This window comes from Silurus aristotelis (genome assembly GCF_946808225.1).
Source record: "Silurus aristotelis genome assembly, chromosome: 14".
Lineage (NCBI taxonomy): Eukaryota > Metazoa > Chordata > Actinopteri > Siluriformes > Siluridae > Silurus > Silurus aristotelis.
In genome coordinates this window covers 23,142,569-23,160,906 of record NC_139587.1, presented here as the reverse complement: position 1 = coordinate 23,160,906, position 18,338 = coordinate 23,142,569, and the positions used below count along the sequence as shown (strand labels likewise).

At 36.1% G+C, this 18,338-nt stretch overlaps 2 protein-coding genes across 2 annotated transcripts; one reads left to right on the top strand and one right to left on the bottom strand.

Moving 5' to 3' along the window:
- Positions 1 to 753: 753 nt before the first annotated feature.
- Positions 754 to 4,772, top strand: tmem60 (transmembrane protein 60). Its single transcript, XM_083560917.1, has 2 exons — positions 754 to 910; positions 3,126 to 4,772. The coding sequence occupies exon 2, from the start codon at positions 3,146 to 3,148 to the stop codon at positions 3,539 to 3,541; it is 396 nt and encodes a 131-aa protein (XP_083417043.1). The 5' UTR covers positions 754 to 910; positions 3,126 to 3,145; the 3' UTR covers positions 3,542 to 4,772.
- Positions 4,773 to 7,560: 2,788 nt separating this feature from the next.
- On the bottom strand, positions 7,561 to 15,277 carry fgl2b (fibrinogen-like 2b). The gene is made up of 2 exons (XM_083560811.1): positions 10,431 to 15,277; positions 7,561 to 9,131 (listed from the first exon to the last, which is right to left on the bottom strand). Exons 1-2 carry the CDS (start codon positions 15,199 to 15,201, stop codon positions 8,434 to 8,436), a joined length of 5,469 nt encoding a protein of 1,822 aa, XP_083416937.1. The 5' UTR covers positions 15,202 to 15,277; the 3' UTR covers positions 7,561 to 8,433.
- Positions 15,278 to 18,338: the final 3,061 nt, after the last annotated feature.

The window sequence follows — 18,338 nt, the reverse complement described above, 5'->3', positions numbered from 1 at the left end:
TGGATGGTAAGAGACCGCACTAGTCAAAGCTCACAACTGCATCTGTAGTAATAAACTTACAAGGATATTTAAAAGACAGACTTTTTAAGAAAAGCTAAACAGTTAAAATCCAGCATTTGAACACCTCAAGGCAGTTGTTAAGCTTTTTCATTAACTGTTTAATTTTTTTTGCTTTTTCTTTCCCATAGAATTTGCACAAAAAAACAACCTGCCTTCAATTCAAATCCAAAGAAAAAAATTAACATTTCCTGAGGTTAATATTGTTTCTGCTAGAGATTTACATCAGACACTCTTAACCAGAACAATTGAGAGTTCAGGGCCTTGCTCAAGAGCAAAGCTGTGGCAGGTTGGTGGTGTTAGGACTTGAACTTGTCATCTTTCAGACCAAAGGGCATTTCCTTAACCACTGAGCTACCACCTCCACAGGATGATGGGATGATCAACATGGTGCAGTTGTGTCTGTTAAATTGTGTTCGTTGGGTTTCTTGCTTTCCTAATGGAATTAATTCCCACTGTATGATATCTGGGTTTGATGCAGCGCTCTGCTATACTGCGTTTCTGTATAATATTGATGTTATATATATATATATATATATATATATATATATATATATATATATATATATATATATATATATATATATATATATATATATATATATATATATATATATATATAAAATTAGTGGTAGGACACCACTAAAGGCCTAGGTGTGAAATGCACCGCCCAGTCCAGGCTCCAGTCCACTAGGGGGCGCCTCTCTCCATAGAACTCTAAAACAGTATACGAAGTAGAGAATGAAAACGAGCAGGCAGAAATGAAGCGTATACCTCTTACATCAAAACACCGTATTTTTCGGTAATTTGTGTTGAGGCCGAGTGTGAAGCGGAGTTTATTCCATTTGGCTGGGTAAGACAAATTATTTTGGTGTTCAGAAACCCTGTTTATTTTCATGCTGTTCGCTGAAAATGCCTGAAAGCTCGATTGAATCCCAAATGAATTCACCGCGGAAGTGTAGTGTACTTAATGGTGCACTGTTTCTATGCTTTGTAGTGAACTAATATAGAGAGCAGTGAGCTGTTTGGGATGAAGCCCTAGTCAGTCAGTTAGCTAGCAAGCTTGGCTACAGTTCCTAGCCATCTTTTTTGCTAGTTTAAATCGCCAGGTAGATTTTTTTCTTTAAAATGAAAACTAAAATATTGTAATTTGAATCTTCTACAAGAGGATAAGAAATGAGTTCGTTAGTTGGCCAGCGAAACTGATTTTAAGTGAGTTTTCACTCATTGGTTTGCTACTTGCTTTGGTATAGTTCCTAATTAGATACACGACGATTAACTAGTTTATTAGTTGCGTCAAGAAACTTGTCAGCCTCCATCAATTGCATTAGACTGCAGTAGATCACATATATGGCTGATGGACTCTGGATCACAAAGGGTTAAGGGCTTTGCTCATAGGCCCAACAGTGACATCTTGGTGATACCTGGGTTTTGAAGCACCGACCTCGCGATCAGTAACCCAGAGCCATTAATATTTATTATAAATGTCACATATGGGTTGACAAACACCATTACATTACTCCTCTTCACTAGATCTAAGGGGCCCCAATCATCTTTCAGCATGACAATGCATACAATGTAAAGTAAAGCAATGTTTTTGAAGGTTGGTCCTGACCTCAACCCAACTGAACACTTAGAGGTTGACTTGTATTATGGACTGATCCCAAGGCCTTTTCATCTGACATCAGTGCCACATCTCACTAATGATCACAAATCAACACAAATCCCCACAACGACGCTCCAAAATCCAGAGCTCTTTCCATAAGAGTAGAGGTTAGGGCTGCTGCTAACGATTATTTAGTAATCGAGTATTCAATGAATTGAGTAATCGGATAAGAAGTACTTTTTCTTTATTAAAGAGCAATACTTATTAAGAGAGAAAATAAGTCAGGTCTCTTAAAATGAACAAGTAATTTGTTTTTCTTTTTGGAAACGTACATTTTCTTTGTTGAAATTGCCTACAAAATCTATCAGCCTCAAAATGTTGGTAATTTAGTGCATTTAATTGCCATATTACATCAAAAAACAAATACAGTGCGTTCAAAATGTGCAAATGCCACGTAGAGCAAGTTGTGGGGAACTTTTCGTTTAATAAAACTCCTAATTATTTTCACTCTTATTATTTATTCTTACACTATTTATTTAATAAACCTCGCACAGTGTCGTGATGTGGTTAAAATGACTTTAAAAACAGTAACCACAGCTGGTTGAAGGATCGCTAATCTTCTTCTTTCGGCTTCTCCCATTAGGGGTTGCCCCAGTGGATCATCCGTCTCCATACCCCTCTGTCCTCTACATCTGCCTCTTTCAACCCAACTACCTGCATCTCTTCCCTCACCACATCCATAAACCTCCCCCTTGGTGTTCCTCTTTTCCTCCTTTCTGGTGGCTCCATCCTCAGCATTCTCCTACTGATATACCCCATGTCCCTGCTCTGAAAGAGAAAGAGAAAGAGAACTACAGTTGACTATTTAGCTTAACGAATGAGCACAAGAAAAAAAACGTAACACGAACATATCAGTCAAATGCCAATTAATAAAAAAATGGCAACAGTCGGCCTTTCAATCAATCGACCTCTAGCTACGTGTTAAAAAAGCTTTGGCAATTTATAATGTATGTTGTCTAAATGCATACATTAGCAGAGTGAGAAATATGTAGAAAGATGAATGTAGCTGCAGTTTAGCGACTCCAGTTGTTGAAACAAATCATTGCAGATTCTCGATTGTGGTTTATTTTGTCATGTTTGTTTATATAAATCATTTAGCTAAAGGAAGCCCGGTTAAGAGATTGGCAACAGTGCTATTGGCATTAGGTCATAAACTTTTCATTATATATATATATATATATATATATATATATATATATATATATATATATATATATATATATATATATGTATGAGTTACTGGACCTTATTTGAATTTAATGGAATGACCCTGGTATAGAGTGTATTGTATGTGCACTTATATAGAATATATGGATTAGGCAGTTTTACTGTAAGGAGCACACAACTAGTGCTTCTTTAAAATAAAATATCCTGACTATTGTGTCTTTATATTCTGATTTAGGACTGAGCTTGCAGTTCTTGATGAGCATGTCTCTCGCACAGAGAGTGCTCCTCACCTGGATCTTCAGCCTCGTCTTCCTCATCATGCTGGTCCTCAAGTTGGATGATAAAATTCATTGGAACTGGTTCCTCGTCTTTCTTCCCATCTGGACCTTCGACACCATTCTCCTTCTCATGCTCATTGTAAAAATGGCCGGCCGCTGTAAGCCAGGGTTCGACCCACGCAACGCAGCTGACAACCTGAAGAAGCGAGTTTGGTACCTGGTAGCCATTTTGTTAAAGCTGGCCTTCAGTCTGTTGCTGTGTGCAAGGCTGGAGCGTCTGACTGATATCTGGCTGAGTTTCATTTGTATTCCTCTGTGGGCTCTTCTTATCGGAGCCATGGTGGAGCTCGGCTACAATGTCTTCCACTTCTGAAGAGACTGAACGGGAAGACACTGATTGACTTGGGAGAAAGTTGTAAATATATTTTGTGTATCATATTGTGCATTAATTTACAAGTGTCCATGTGGATTTGAATAGCAACACATTTAAGAATCTGCTGCCTAAGAGCAGGAATGTCTGTACATTAAGAGTAATTGAGAGTGGAAGAATTGATGATTGATGATGGTTTATGTTGTGGGTATCAGGTAGCAGGTACTACATTCGCCTACAATTTGTTTGTTTGTTGTTTGTTTTTTTAAATTTTGTGTCTCCTTGAATTACACTAATTTCTTTTATGCCAAATGCAGGCAAACTCCCAGGACCTATTGTAGTTTCTGAGGTGTTTTAATTTTGCACTGGATTTATTAGTTAACGATGCTATCAAATAAGGAAACTTTATAGCTACCATTAGCAATGTTCACGATATGATTAAAATATCACACAATCCCCCTCAAATGTCAATGTTTTTCACAGCAGCACATTTAATACACAAAACTATTCAATCCAAATGGAATTGTAGTATTTTATCATCTGAAAGATTAAATTCTACCTTCCAATATGCGAAACGATAGACTATAAACCTGCCTTTTTAACATAAGTTACTATTAGGGCTACATGAAAAAACAAGCAGTCTTTGAAAATAGAATGTCCTGAATGAATATATCTGAGATAACATGAAAAATTGTTTGTTTTATTTTTGGCTGTTTCCCAAAAAGTGTGTGGAGATTTATCCATGCACACATCTTGTTTTACTGAGTATTATATTTTCACACTTGTTTACTTTAAATCCTCACATCCACACTGCTAAAAAGTGTTCAACTGATGTTCTTCGTCAACAATATAAAATGTTCACACCTTAGTGGAAGCATATTGCTTGTTATTTTAGTGTACATCTTATGTAAAGCACCACCATTATCTGAGTTATCATTAATGAAATGTATTTAATAATGAACGGCAAATTATAATTTTCTCCGCACTATACTGTAGATAGAAGAAATGTTGTGGAATATTGAAAGGAAAGTTATTTTCTGTTATTACTTCTTTAATTGCAGCTATTAAGCAGTCATTCCCTCAGCCTCGCTTTTTATCCTGCGAAAAAAAAACACAATAAGCATATTGTCATATTCCTAAGATGTTCTCTGTACTACTTCTATGTTACAAACTCTGATGTTGGTGACTCTCAAAATGTTGATAATCACATATTGAATAAACATTAAATAATTTATGTTTATGTTGGTTTATTCCACATTTATGAAAAGTGTTACTTGGACTTGAAAGACTCTGGTTAGCCCAAGTAGAAATCCCTCAAACGTTTAGTTTTGATAAACTATGATTAATCTTGTTGATTTGTTGCCAAATGACCGACTGTAATGAGGTAGAATCAAGTCAAACTATGTAACCCGATCATTTAAGGGGCCTTGTATAGGAGTGCAGTGGTTCTTTTCTGATGCATTTTCCATCAATAATATAGAGTTTTGTTTCTTTCTGTATTTCCTGGAACTTCCTGGCCTTCTGATCAGTAGTGCAAAGCATACGTTTTTTTTAAAAACCTGCTTGTCTGATGTAGAGTGTTTGTTGCCATTTAAGCAAATCCAGTTATTTTACATGATGGACAATCAACAAGTAAGCATACTGTGTTTAAAGATTCAGTGTCTTTCATCTTGCTGGATATCTTTCTCTATTACTGTGTTTATATGATGTGTGATGACAATAAATTATAATTTTTTTTTTACTCAAAGCAAGAAGTAAAATGTAAAAAATTGTGTTCAACAGTTAACTGGTAGGAATTGGTAAATGCAGTCTGTTTTTCTCCTTTGTTGACTTTTTGACACTTTCTTGGCGAATTATCATTTATTCATTCCAAGGACCAAGTGTGGAAACTTTTTCTAGTGCACTGGTTAGTGGTGTGAAAAAAATAAGTGTCTACTTTGATTGAGTAATATGGGCTGAACTTTACACTTGTGCTTGGCTAAGAGACAAATAATTGAGGCCAGTTTTTTGTGTGATGTTGCATTGCATTTAACTGGAATTTTGTTTACTCAGTACCTTTCATCCAGTGAAGACATATTATGTGTCTTGCTTAGGTTGATTGTGTTCTGGCATTATACTAGTACCTAGAATATCTATCATGAACATTTTCCCTATTCTATAAATAAAATTAATATGATCTTTTCTCATAGGAAATATAGTTTAAATAAGTTTTATTCCTGTTTCTGTAAAAACCTGGAACTACGGATACTACAGAGGGTTAGCCAATTTTTCATCATTACAGGCTTTTAGCTTTATTTGAGACATGGGTGGACATTTGATGCTCTCCAGATATTGGCTTTGCTGTAGTCAAGTGCTAACATTAACATTCCACTCGGGGCAGTTTGGTTAAAAGTAGTTTAGGTGAAATGTGTAAACGCTTTTTTCTTTAGTTCTGTTTCATGTGTTCTGCATTGTAGGTATTGTGAGAAGTTTTGAAACCCAGAGTTAAGTTTTATTTTAGTTTGACTTTCACATAATTTTGAGCATAAATTAATCTGGATTTTCCATTCTTATTCATTTATGACAACAACGTTATTCTTAAGATTGACATTCTTTGCAATACTTTGAATATACAGTACACTATCCTCTTTAGATTGTTGTAAGTCTTATAGGTAGCAAGTTGGAGTGGATTTGCACACTCCATATGTTTGGTTGATTAAGATATGTGGAATTAAAAGGCCAAGTGAATTTTTTAAACTCTTTGCTGTGTTCCTCAAACAATTCCTGAACATTTTTTGCTGTGTGGCAGGGCACAACATCTTTCTAACAGTCTACTGGCCTCATGAATTCCAGGGTCAAAGGTTTAACAGCAGAAAATAGTGCTCAGAGAATCACACTGCTTCTGCCAGCCTGCCTTCTTCCCATAATGGATTACGTTGAAATGTCTTCCCAAGCTAAGTGACATACCTGCACCATAAACATAATCAGCATGGGCACTAATCGACCTTAAGCTAAACAGTCCCCATACACAGCACCGCTTGTGTTATGACACCTATCAAAGTCAGCATTGACTTTTGGTGCTATATTTGCTCTTCTGTGGGATTTGGACTAAAAGAGCTTAACCAAAAAAAAAAAACATAATTAAAATCGAATCTAAATAAAGTATGCAATATCCGAATTATTATAAAATATCTACATTTTGGTTAAACTGAAACAATTAACTTATTTTATTCTTCATTATGGACTTTATGCATCTTATCTATTTATCCAACATAATTGATTCATAGTGTCTCAATATATCGATAATTGTTTTTAATAGTTATACTGACTATATTTTCTAGATAATAATGTACTATATATTATTACTTAATAATAACTCAATAGTGAAGCAAAGCGCTCTTACATTTAATTAACAGTAAAAAGAGAGTAATTAAAGTTAGCCCACTTTTCCACATGGTCTTATGGTTTTCTTTAATAGCCAGATTACTGTTGACCAGATTAGCATGATTAATTCAAGATGAGAATGTTTGTATAAATTAGGCCCAGTTTATTTTTATTTATTTGAGAAACAGCAGGAGTTCAGTCTACCATCTTTTATACACATTTCTACAAATTATGAAAATGTGTATATGCACAGAAAAGCATCTAATTACCCAATTGTGCAGCAACCTATCAGACATGCTGTCATGTTAAAGTAGTTCAGTTAAGTCTTTTTGTGCAAAGTATTAAAACAGGAAGGAAATGTGATTGTCTCATTTTGCGAAATTGTTGCTGACATGCATCATAACTGACACTTAACAATGTCCTTTTAAATTGGTTCAACATGCATGGCAATGATTTCGGTGAACTTCATTGGCTTCCAGTCACCAAGAAAAGAGAGCCGAAGGGATGTGGTGAAACTTTTTGAATCATGTTCAGCTGGGTGTTTGAGACTAAGGAATGTGTGTTGCTTCTTATAAATCCAAGTCAGTGCGAATTTAAGTAAACTGGGATTTAACAAAATTTTATGAAAGAACCTCGGTTGATCGAGATGCACTAAGGCATTTTGTTGGTATGTTGAATTTGTTTTATTCAGATTGAATTCATTGTACATTATACATATCATTCCTGACGTAGGCAGTTTTTAATGTTTGCATGTAATAAACATTGTGTACATCCATTACATAATTATAGTTTGCTGTGCAGAAATTAAGTAAAAAACATATCATGTAAATATAAAGCTGGTATAGGAATGAGATGGATGAAAACAATCAAACATAATGTAGTAATGGGAAGTGTTTAAATAAAAAAAATATAAACGCATAGCTAAGTATTAAAAGGAAAACAGTGAAATGTGTTGTTTTTAAAGGTAAAAACATTAGGAAGATCTGCCTTTCTGTGACTAGAGTTTTGTTTTTTTCACCCTCCATTGAACATTAGTGCACATAAAAACTCATTTATTCCCACATTCCACAGGATGCATTTATTCTACATAAGGAAGGTTTTTTTTCTTTTTCAAAGCAAGAATGTCTCATCTTTAAGATAAGATTTTCTTTTGGACACAGAGCACAATTTCTATCTTGTTCACTTTATCACCTCACTTTCACTGCCTTTTGCTTAACTTCAATCCTTTTATTTCACCAGTGATCAAATTAAATATAAGGATCTGCATTTGCATTTACATCTGATCTGTCTTCTGCATCATAAAATGTACAAGGACCAAAGTAACAAAGTGTTACCAAGAAATAAACATGCCTTTATGTTAACAGTAATGTCCCGAAACTATATTGACCTGGATAGTATTTAAATAGTGCATTGCAGTCTGCAAAAAAATTTTTGCAGAACGTATCCAAGCAGATCTAGTGCTCAACTTCTTTCTCAAAGTAGCAGGGAAGCATCTGTCCTTGGAAATTTCTCCCACAATAACAACTAGTCCATCAGAAGCCCTGCTCGGGTCTGATCATCATTCTAACAGTCTTGAAAGATTGCCGTTCATTGGTTGGGTAGGATTCAGTAGAAATATTATGCCAGGTGCCCCAAAAGATACCATTTCTCACTCCTTTATATCTTGTTTCATAATACTTCCCATTAAGGTTTGCAGCCATGCATGCATCAAACCACCATCCAGAGCTGTAGTAGGCTCCACAGTTTCCTGAGGTGTATTGATCATTGTCTCTATCTGGAGTTGTAAAGTTCTTTTGGTTGTGATTGAACTTTTTGCTGTAGAGCATAGCATCTCCAGCTGTGCCCGAATATCCTTCTATCGTCAGCCTGTAGTATTGGCTTTCATTGGCCACATGAAATTGGTCATACTGGGCATATTCCTTAATTCCATCTAAATCCTCAAGTTCAATTCGGAGTGCCATGGCTTTGGTTGTCGTCAACCAATGGATCTTGTCATTTCCAAGCCAGAACTCACCCATTAAGTTGCCAAAACCCCCTTTATAGTCATTCCAAGTACGATTGAAACTGATGTTTCCATTCAAGCGATGCTGAATTAAAGTCCAACCTCCACCAGAAGACTTCATGTCACAGAACACAGGAAAAGTTGTATTGCCTGATCCAGTGGGTGTCACATTGTAGATTCCACTTTTGGGATTTTTCATGAAGTCAGAACAGTCTTGGGGGAGTTTGTCTGTGAAACAGTGGAAAACATTGGTTAGTGTATTAATTTTATTTAGTGAAATGCAATCATGTTCTCATGTTAGCATTGAATGATACATAAGGAACACTACACGATGAGCTGTTCTGGCATAAATCAATAGTTCACATTAAGGTAACTAAAAATGGCAAATCAGAGAGATTTTCTTTTTTCTATTTATAATGGTCGTAATGTTACCATAAAGTTTTTTTAAACAGCACATTTTATTAATTAATTTATTAATGCTTTCAGACCTGAGTGATTTGTCAACTATTCATTTTCTATTATTCATTAATAATTTAGTCACGTCGTGCTTTTTAAATGTTTATCATTACATGTATTATTGTAATAATCACTTACTGTATGTTATAGCAGACTAAAGATAAAGAAAAAAAAAACCTGCTGCTACGAAGACTGAAGACTTATAAATAAGTTTATTATTAGGTTTAGATTATATAGATCAAAGTCAGAGTGAATGAGCTGTTTCTGTAAACTATTGGGTATTTATGGAAGAAATCTCCTGTGTCAGTGTCTAATTTAAAGTTTTTATCCATGTAAAAGACTTCAGGGTAAAATGAATTTGCTATTTCAGATGTTTTATTTAGTGTCCAACCCTGTTTGGAACAGGAGTAATGGCCCTTTTACAAGAAAACAGATGTTAAAACATGGCAGCATTCCTTTCACATTGTTTCATGTGTGCAAACATTTTATTTCTGGGCTTATTACTTTAAACTATGTAATGAGCCCCTATTCTGCTACAATAGACATATGGCAAGAAAGAGTATTGATCTCTTCCAGCTCCCCGTGTTTCTCAAAAGCACAACATCTGTTTTTCAGTTAAATATTTCATCTATCTATTATCATCCGTTGATCCATGCAATGAAGAGCAGACCAAATTCTTGCAATAAATTTACATTTCGAGCAAGGTCTCAGACCAACAGTAGGGCTGAAGAGCAGCTGTTGATGGTTGGATTTCTATTATATAACTTCCTGTCATCTACCCTGACTGTTTTCACCTTAATGTTTTAGTTCTAGAGATACAGATGTCCCCATATAAACTCCTCCTAGACCACAGATGTAATTAATCAAAAAAGACATTCTCAAGCACTACAGGCTTTGGGTGCAATGAGCAAGCATGAATCATTTTGCCATTGTACTGTAAATATGTTTGAGCTCCAGCTTTCAGTGATTGTCAGTTATATTATGTAATCATGCAGCCCTAGCATTAGGCTAATTCAATGCATTTGATACATAATGATTCAAAGAAGGTAAAAAGGGCAACACATTCCTTACCTCTGTTGTCTTTTGATGATTCATGGCTGTTGAGTATTGACTGAGGAGTTGGACCGTGATCACACTGATCATGACAGTTGCTGAGCAGCTGTTTCTCTATGCCTTGTCTGTTGTCCATGTTGTTAACAGTGAGTGGTTTCTTGTTACTTCCATCATTGGTGTGCCCAGCTGGCATTTGGTCTAAGGATGTCCCAGTCATTCTGTTTACATTATTTTTATTTATTGAATGTTTTACATTATTGCCAACTACCAAGTCAGTAGATCCTAATGGAGTTTTGCTATAGCTTTGATTTGTGACAGGAGCATTGTCTGCAGATGGGGTTAATGGAATCGCCTCTGTAATGGTCTCAACCTTGTCCATAGCAACAGTGTTTGTGTCTCTTGCTCTGTTTTCATGGGTGTGTTTACTAGATGTGGTTGAAACCTTTGAGCCTGGACCGGCCATTACTTCATCCAAAATGAGGGCCGTTGAGCCATTTGCTATGTTTTGGATGGTGTCCAAAGAGTTGGGTTGCAAATCTGTCACTGCACTGGTCTCTTGACCATTGCTTGCACTTTGTAACTCTTTGTTTACTGTGTCACTATGAGATCTTTTGGACTCAATTTCCTGGCTGGGGTTTTTAAGTCTGTGACGAGCCTGTTTATTTGACACTTTCACTCCAGAAGTGGTTTTGGCCTGTTCTGCATGATCTTGATCCATTAAATGTGGTGTTGTTATAATTGGAGCTGTAAACTGAGGGGTTTTGCTGGATTTATTCTTAAATTCCGTGTTTATCGTGTATGGGGTGGCTGCAGTTGTTGCATAGTTTAACCCATTCTTCTCATTGCTTATGACAACTAGAGGCGTCTTTCCGCTAAAATGTTGATTGCTTCCCTCTCTAAGTGATTTCTCAGGTTTTTTCTGGTTGGAATCTACCCTGCTAGTTTTGAATGGTACTTGTTCTGTTCTTCTATGAGTGTCTTTTTTCTTTTCCACAAGAGGTAATTTTGAGCCCCTTTCAAGATTTTTTGCTTCGTCCAAAACCAGAGCATGTCCTGAATGGCCACCAGTATGTTCAGGTCTTTGTTTGGTCGTAGTAGCTTGCAATGTACTTTCAATTTGGTGATTAACCCTTGTGTGCACTACTGCAACTGTAGAGGCAGTTCTTTTTAAATGAGCTTCATCCACAACACCCTGTGGTGCCAAAGTGGGCCTGACTGATTGACCCATGCTATAAACTGTGCTATTTAACTCATTATTAGTACTTGATTCCGTTTGGCTCATTATATAATCAATTATTCCACTTGTGTTTTTTGTCCCTTCTGAGCCAAATGCTTTACTTTCATTTAACAGTATTCTTTGCAAAATATATGGTTTTCTATGTCTGGGATCCTTTCCTATATTTATTCTACCAGTACTGGTTCTTTCTGGTTGGTGTTTGATTTTGTGCTGTTTCCCTTGACTCGTAGGAAGATCTCCAGTGGGCAGGTGCCTGCCACTTTTCTTTGCATCATTTCTCAAAGATGTAGTTGTGTTGCTGCTTTGTTTCTTTCTTCTTTCATTGTCTATACTCATAGGATTTGGAATCCTAAACTTTCCATTCCTTGGTTGTGTAACGTTAAGTTTTGGGTTTTTGTTTTTGGGTAGGTCATACTTACTATTCAGACTGTGATTTGTACCATTTACATCACGTCTGGAATCAGAGATGGATGATTCTGATCTCTCTTGTTGGCTTACAGTGTCAACTGTGTGATCTCTGTTTGGATGTATTTCAGCCTTTGTCTGTTTGTCAATTTCTTGTGGATTTATTTGATCAGATGTGGCATGAGATCTGTCTGAGACAGGCGATTTTTGTGTTTCTAGCTGACTGTCTGTCTCAGCATTGATAAATGGAGTTGATACCTCTGTGGTGTTTTTAAAGTTATTGTATACCGTTTGAGGATTTATTTGGTTAACATTATCTGGAGCATCAGGTCTGTCTGAGATTGATAATTGTGGCATTTCTAGTGAACGGTTTGTCTCAACTTTAAGTGCATTTGAATCCGTTTTATTCTTCCTCTCCTTATTTATTAAAGGTTTAAATGGGTTTTTAAATCCATTGCTATCAAATGTTTCTGGATATGTTTGATTTCCTGCAACTGCATCGGTTATGCCCGAGAAGGGTGATTTTGGTGTTTGTGGTTGACTGACTGTCTCAGATGTGATTGATATATGTGAATCCATTCCATTATTACTCTTTGCATCTATACCATTTGTGAAAGGCTTTGGAGAGTTTAGTGATGGCAGGTTTATTATATCTATATCCGCTGTGGAATTAGCTCTGTCTGAGATAGATGCTCTTAAATTCTTTTGTCCATTAGTTGTAGCAATGTTCTGGACTGGGTTTGAATACCTTACAACGTCACTCTCTGAATCTGTGGCAGTTCTGAATTTGTTTTTCTGGTCTATTTGGTGATTCTTTGGACTTACATCAACTATGCCATAAGTTATGTCAGAAATGGGTGATCTTGACGTATCTTGTCCACTGACTGTTTTGATGTTATTTACTGGGTTTGAAACCACTCTATCATCATTCCTTGGATCTGTCCCAGTTTTGACCTGGTCTTTACCATGTGCTGTTTGTGGATTTGTTAGACTTATATCAACCATGTCATCAGTTATGCCTGAGATGGGTGCTCGTGAATTCTTTATTCCATTGACAGATTTTGAATTTATTTCAGTACTGCTGGTGCCATTTTTACTAGATTGTAATGATGATTGAGAGTTACTGCTCTGTTTCTTTGGATCAGCTTTAGCATGAATGCTGTCTGAGACAGATAATCCTGAATTATTTTTTACACTGCCCGTATCATTGTTCTTTATTGGGTTTGAATCTATTCCAGTTTCACTCTCAAAATTTGTGTCCTCTTGATTTTTACTGTCTAATATTTGTGGATTTGTTTGACTTGCATCAACAATGCCATCAGTTATCTCTGAGATGGATAATCTTGAATTATTTTGCCTGTTGACTATATTTGAATCTATTCCAGTGTTACTATCCACATCTGTTCCAGATTTTAAAGGGGTCTGAAATTTACCCTTCTGTATATTTGGATGTATTAGATCTACATCAGGTCTTGCATTAATACTGTCAAGTGATCCTGAATTCTTTACTCCACTCACTCTATCAGTGTTATTAGCTGGGTTTAATTTTATTCCACTCTCTAAATCTGTGCCAGTATTTAATTGTTTTATACTGTCTAGTGTTTGTGGATTTGTAGGACCTACATCAACTATGCCAAAAGTCATGCCAGCAATTGTTGAAGTTGTTATCACTTGTCCATTTACTGTCTCTGATGAGTTAAATTTTAATTTTACTCCTGTGTCCATCTTTCCATCTAACTTAGATTTAAATGCATTTTTAGATTTGATTTCCAGTGTTTGTGGGTTTATTTGACTTACGTTAACTGAGGCATTAGCTCTGCCTGTGTTGGGTGATGTTAACTTCTTTTGTCCTCTGACTGTATCATCTGTGTTAACTGGTCTTAAATTCACTTGGCTCTCCGAATGTGATCCAGGTTTTAATACTTTCAACTTGGTAGACCGTTCAGCATGATTATTTTTTTTCATATTTTTGAAAGTAGGCTCTTCTATTACACTGACACTACCTTCTTTAGCAACATTTCTATTGTTAGTGTCCTCAAAAATGCTGGATCTTGATTCTTTTAATCCGGTGTCGGCAACTTTTTTGTTTTCTTTGTCCTGTTGTTTTCTGGGAAGTTGTTTAATCCTTGGTTCAAGTTCTCTGTTGTTTTGTGCATCCGTGCCAGTCACAGGTTGTTTTTCGCCAGGTACATTTTCACCTTTTGGTGTTTGGAGTTGCTTTGTTTCCACATCATCATCATCGTCTTCATTATCATCTTCTTTATCATAGTCATTATCATCAACATCTTCTGTAGTCATAGTAACCACATGGTATTCAGGGATACTCTTCACCTTGCCTTTTGCAGTAAGGGTTCCAGGGTACATCTCATTTCTGACCTTGTTTGTGTTGGACTGACCTTGACTTTGTTTTTGACTTTCCTGTGTAGGTTGTTCTCTGTCTCTAGGAATAGATGATTCAGTCTGTTTAGCCAATGGAAACTGCAGGATCTTCTTTTTTGCGGTTGTAAGTGAGGGCACCTCTCCGACCTTACTTATACTCTCACTTATTGTTTTTTCTCGCAAAGGGTTAAATCCTTTTGTTCCTCCATTTTTCTCAGACCTTGGTTTAGTGGTATGTTGGTTTACATTTCGTTCCTGATTTGTATTCCACTGTTTTCCAAATGCTGTTGGATTTTCATCCTTTGCTTCGCTGCTGATAACCATAGAGTCTTCCACTGCAGATCTTGATGTGGTCACTTGAACTGTATGCTCTCTCTGGGCTATATCCTGCTGGCTGTCTCTGGTGTTGAAAGTTTTCTCAGAAGCTTGGATCCTTTCTCCATCCTCCCTTTCATCATCTGTTGATGTGCTCCAGTCCATTCCCTGCCTTTCCTTACACCCGCGGCAGTCTTCTCTGAGCTGATTTACCATCTGTGTCAGGCTTTGCAGTTCTTTGACCATTTTCTCCAAATCCCTGAAAGGCTTGGGAAGCTGAATAGTAAGCGAAGGAAGAGTGATGCGATAAGGGCATGTACTTTCCCCATCCTTGCACTGCCCTAGAGGTTTTAACCTCACCCAGGAAGCACTGTTCTCAGATGGATCCGGGCAGCTCTGAGATGCCACTAATGTTATCAGACTGCCCCACAAAGAAAGCACAGATAGCAACATCTTGCCCTGTTTCTTAGGTGGATCTGTTGGATCTGCTCAGAAGTGTGAGAGGGAGAGGACTATAGCAGCACCTCCCTTTCTGAAAGCTGTTTGCAGTCTGAGTGAGACAGTGACGTGGATGAACAAGAGGGTCTCTGGACAGAAATTTGCCTTTTTGTGGTGACAGTGTAATTATCAGCATTTTTATAATTATGTTACAGCCACTGTAGAAAACAGCTAAAGGCAAAAAAAAAAAAAAAAAATGTATTTTTTACTAATTATTTTAATGTGTAATATGGTATATTCATCAAAAAGACAAAAAAAGATTAAACTGTGATACATATTTTAGGAAAATATGTAGACAGACAGAAGAGAAAAACAAATGTTATATTGTTTTGTTTTTGCACTATTTTTATTTCATTTTGAAACGTGACCATTTTCTGTAGTTGGGATAATATCAGTGGTGGTAATAGTACTGCTACTGGTAATAAATTATCTACATTAATCAAGTAATCATGAAAGTGACTTGGGTACAGTAGGAGTAAACAAGCCATCTGCTTGAGTAAAATCCTTAACAGAACACAAATATTTGCAAGTGATACATAAGGTAAGCTTTACTTAAGTGAACACCACCTCAGTTTGTGGCATTTAAAGATTAACTGATTACAGTTGGGCCAGAGATGCTTTCTACACTGTCTTAGACATTCCTGTTACTTGGCACCTGAAATGTAGACCTTCAGGAGGAAACTATATTGTTTCGAATGGGTCGCAGAAATGTTTGTAATTTGGACTATAACTCTGTAAGAGGCAGCAAAAATAAAGCAAGCAATCCATGTACTCACCTACTCTATTGAGAGTCCAGGTAGTTTGTTATAATCTACCCCTGGATAATATAGGTATATTTACTATTACACCTACAGTGTATAGTAATCGCCCATATCCAGAGCAACATAGCAACAAAATAATATTTTAATTGATCATGGTATAAAAAAGTGCTAGACAATTTAGTGCAGCATTAAAAGACAATTTAAAGCATTTTTTTATTAAATTAGTGCTTGAATAAGTGATTGGTGAAGGGATAATGAGTTTTGGCTTGAAGACAACCTGTGACTCAATACTCTGCCCTGCCAGAGGAAGTTTATTCTACCATCTGGGTACCAGAACATGTCTGGTCCAGTTCTGGATTTGGAAACAATTTGATTATTAATCAATAATAACTTTTTACAAATTGTTCACCTGTTTAATGTGGGCTACAGACCTTGTCCACAAATTGTCCAATGTGTGCTATTCATTCCTGTTTTATTCAGATGTTATTTAAGTAGTTGAACTTTATTTGTTGCTTGCAGCTTGACAGATGAATGCAATTTAAAAAAAATGCTAAAACTCTCAACTGGCTTTGAGGCATACCTCATTTTATCTTTCCTTGTGCCAGAATGATTTAAGTGAACAATGTACTTGTTAAAATGCTAGCCGTGATTTTAGATAAAAAGCCTGGCAAGTGAAATGTGCTTTTCCTTGAAGTGGCTGTTTTGTAGCCATGCAATCTGGTGCATCGCTCTGTGATCTGGAACACACATTTCACTTTCTGAATATATCATAACCACAAGCATGCAAGCATACAGATGTGTTAGATTGAACTTGGCAGATATATTGTCTCTAATACTATACACACATACACTTGGTAATATGGCCAAGGCATAAAGTTTTTGCTGTCTAACGTCCCCTTCTGCTTATCCTTAATACCGAGGAAATTGCAGAGCCGTGCAAGCTTTGATGTCCTAAATCTGTATTGTTTCAATACAGCGCTGTTGTAGCTTTTATCTAAATGAGATGATTTCACTATGCACATTAGGCCAAAACAAAAAAAAATCTCTTTCAAAGTCTATTTTGGTTAGTAGCAACAAAAACATTTACGAACCACATAACAAATAATCAGGAAATATATATATTTTTTATTATGCACATATTAAATATAGCCTTCAAATTGTTTAATAGAACAAATCACAAAGATGTTACCATGTATGGTTAGGGCTATTTTTGTAAAGTGCCCATGAAACGTCATGGCTTGAATTCCACCTGCGATGGTTCAACCAGTCAGTGTCTCTGCCTATGTAAACACTGTGATTTTCCATAAACCAGCTCACATAAACATCTGAATGTCCTTCAGTCTGTACTTCCAAGCTAGTGAACAATATTCAGCCATTTTCAGCTCTCTTATAGTGACAGTGATGTGATTTGGAACAGACAAGGCTTCTCATGGCCCATTGCTCATCACAGCTTTTTATTCCCAATAAAAGAGTACTTAAGATAATCTCTTTCTTTGCAGAAATCTTGTGTATGACAAACTGCAAAATACTAAATAAACATCTGCAATTGTTTCTTCTTCTGAATGAACAATAAATAATATGGATGTAATAATATCCAAATGTTTGCACTCTGAAAAGCTTGACTTCATTAAGCTTTGGGCTTATATCTTCCTAATATTTTCTCACTGATGCTCTTAATTAATCCAACATGCTCCATGCTTTCAAACGGCGAATGGTCTTATCGGTTCATTCTCACCCTTTTATCGAATACCCTCTCATATTTAATTATAAATGTCATATACACTCACCATTCCCTTTATTCCTGTGCATTTATCTAAAGTTAGGTTTTAGAGTTTACATTATTGTGAGCCTTAGTCAATAATTTCTTCTGTTATAGCACATTTGCTGTATTCAACATTGCATTTTGACATGCTTTTTAACTCACCATTGTAGTAGTGATGCTATCTACATATCTATCTATCTATAGATACCATAGACTTCCTGTAAAGTTTCAGTCTGGCCATTCTTCTCAGACCTCATCAAGATGTTTCCGCTTGCAGAAATGTTGCTCACTCAGTGTTTGATGTTCTCTCCCATAGCATGTAAATTATAATGGCTGCTGTATGTGAAAATCCCAGGACTTTCGTAAATACTCCCCAGATTCTGTTATTATAACTGTTATTCTGTTATATAACAAAAGCTTGTTTTATTAAAGCTTGTTTTATTTTGTGATCTATAGGCTGAAAGTGTACTGTAAATACAGAACAAGTGCAAATAATTTACTAGGAACTATGAGTAATTTTATTTAAACTAAATTTTACATTTTTGTGAGAAAACAAGTGCCTGGAACGA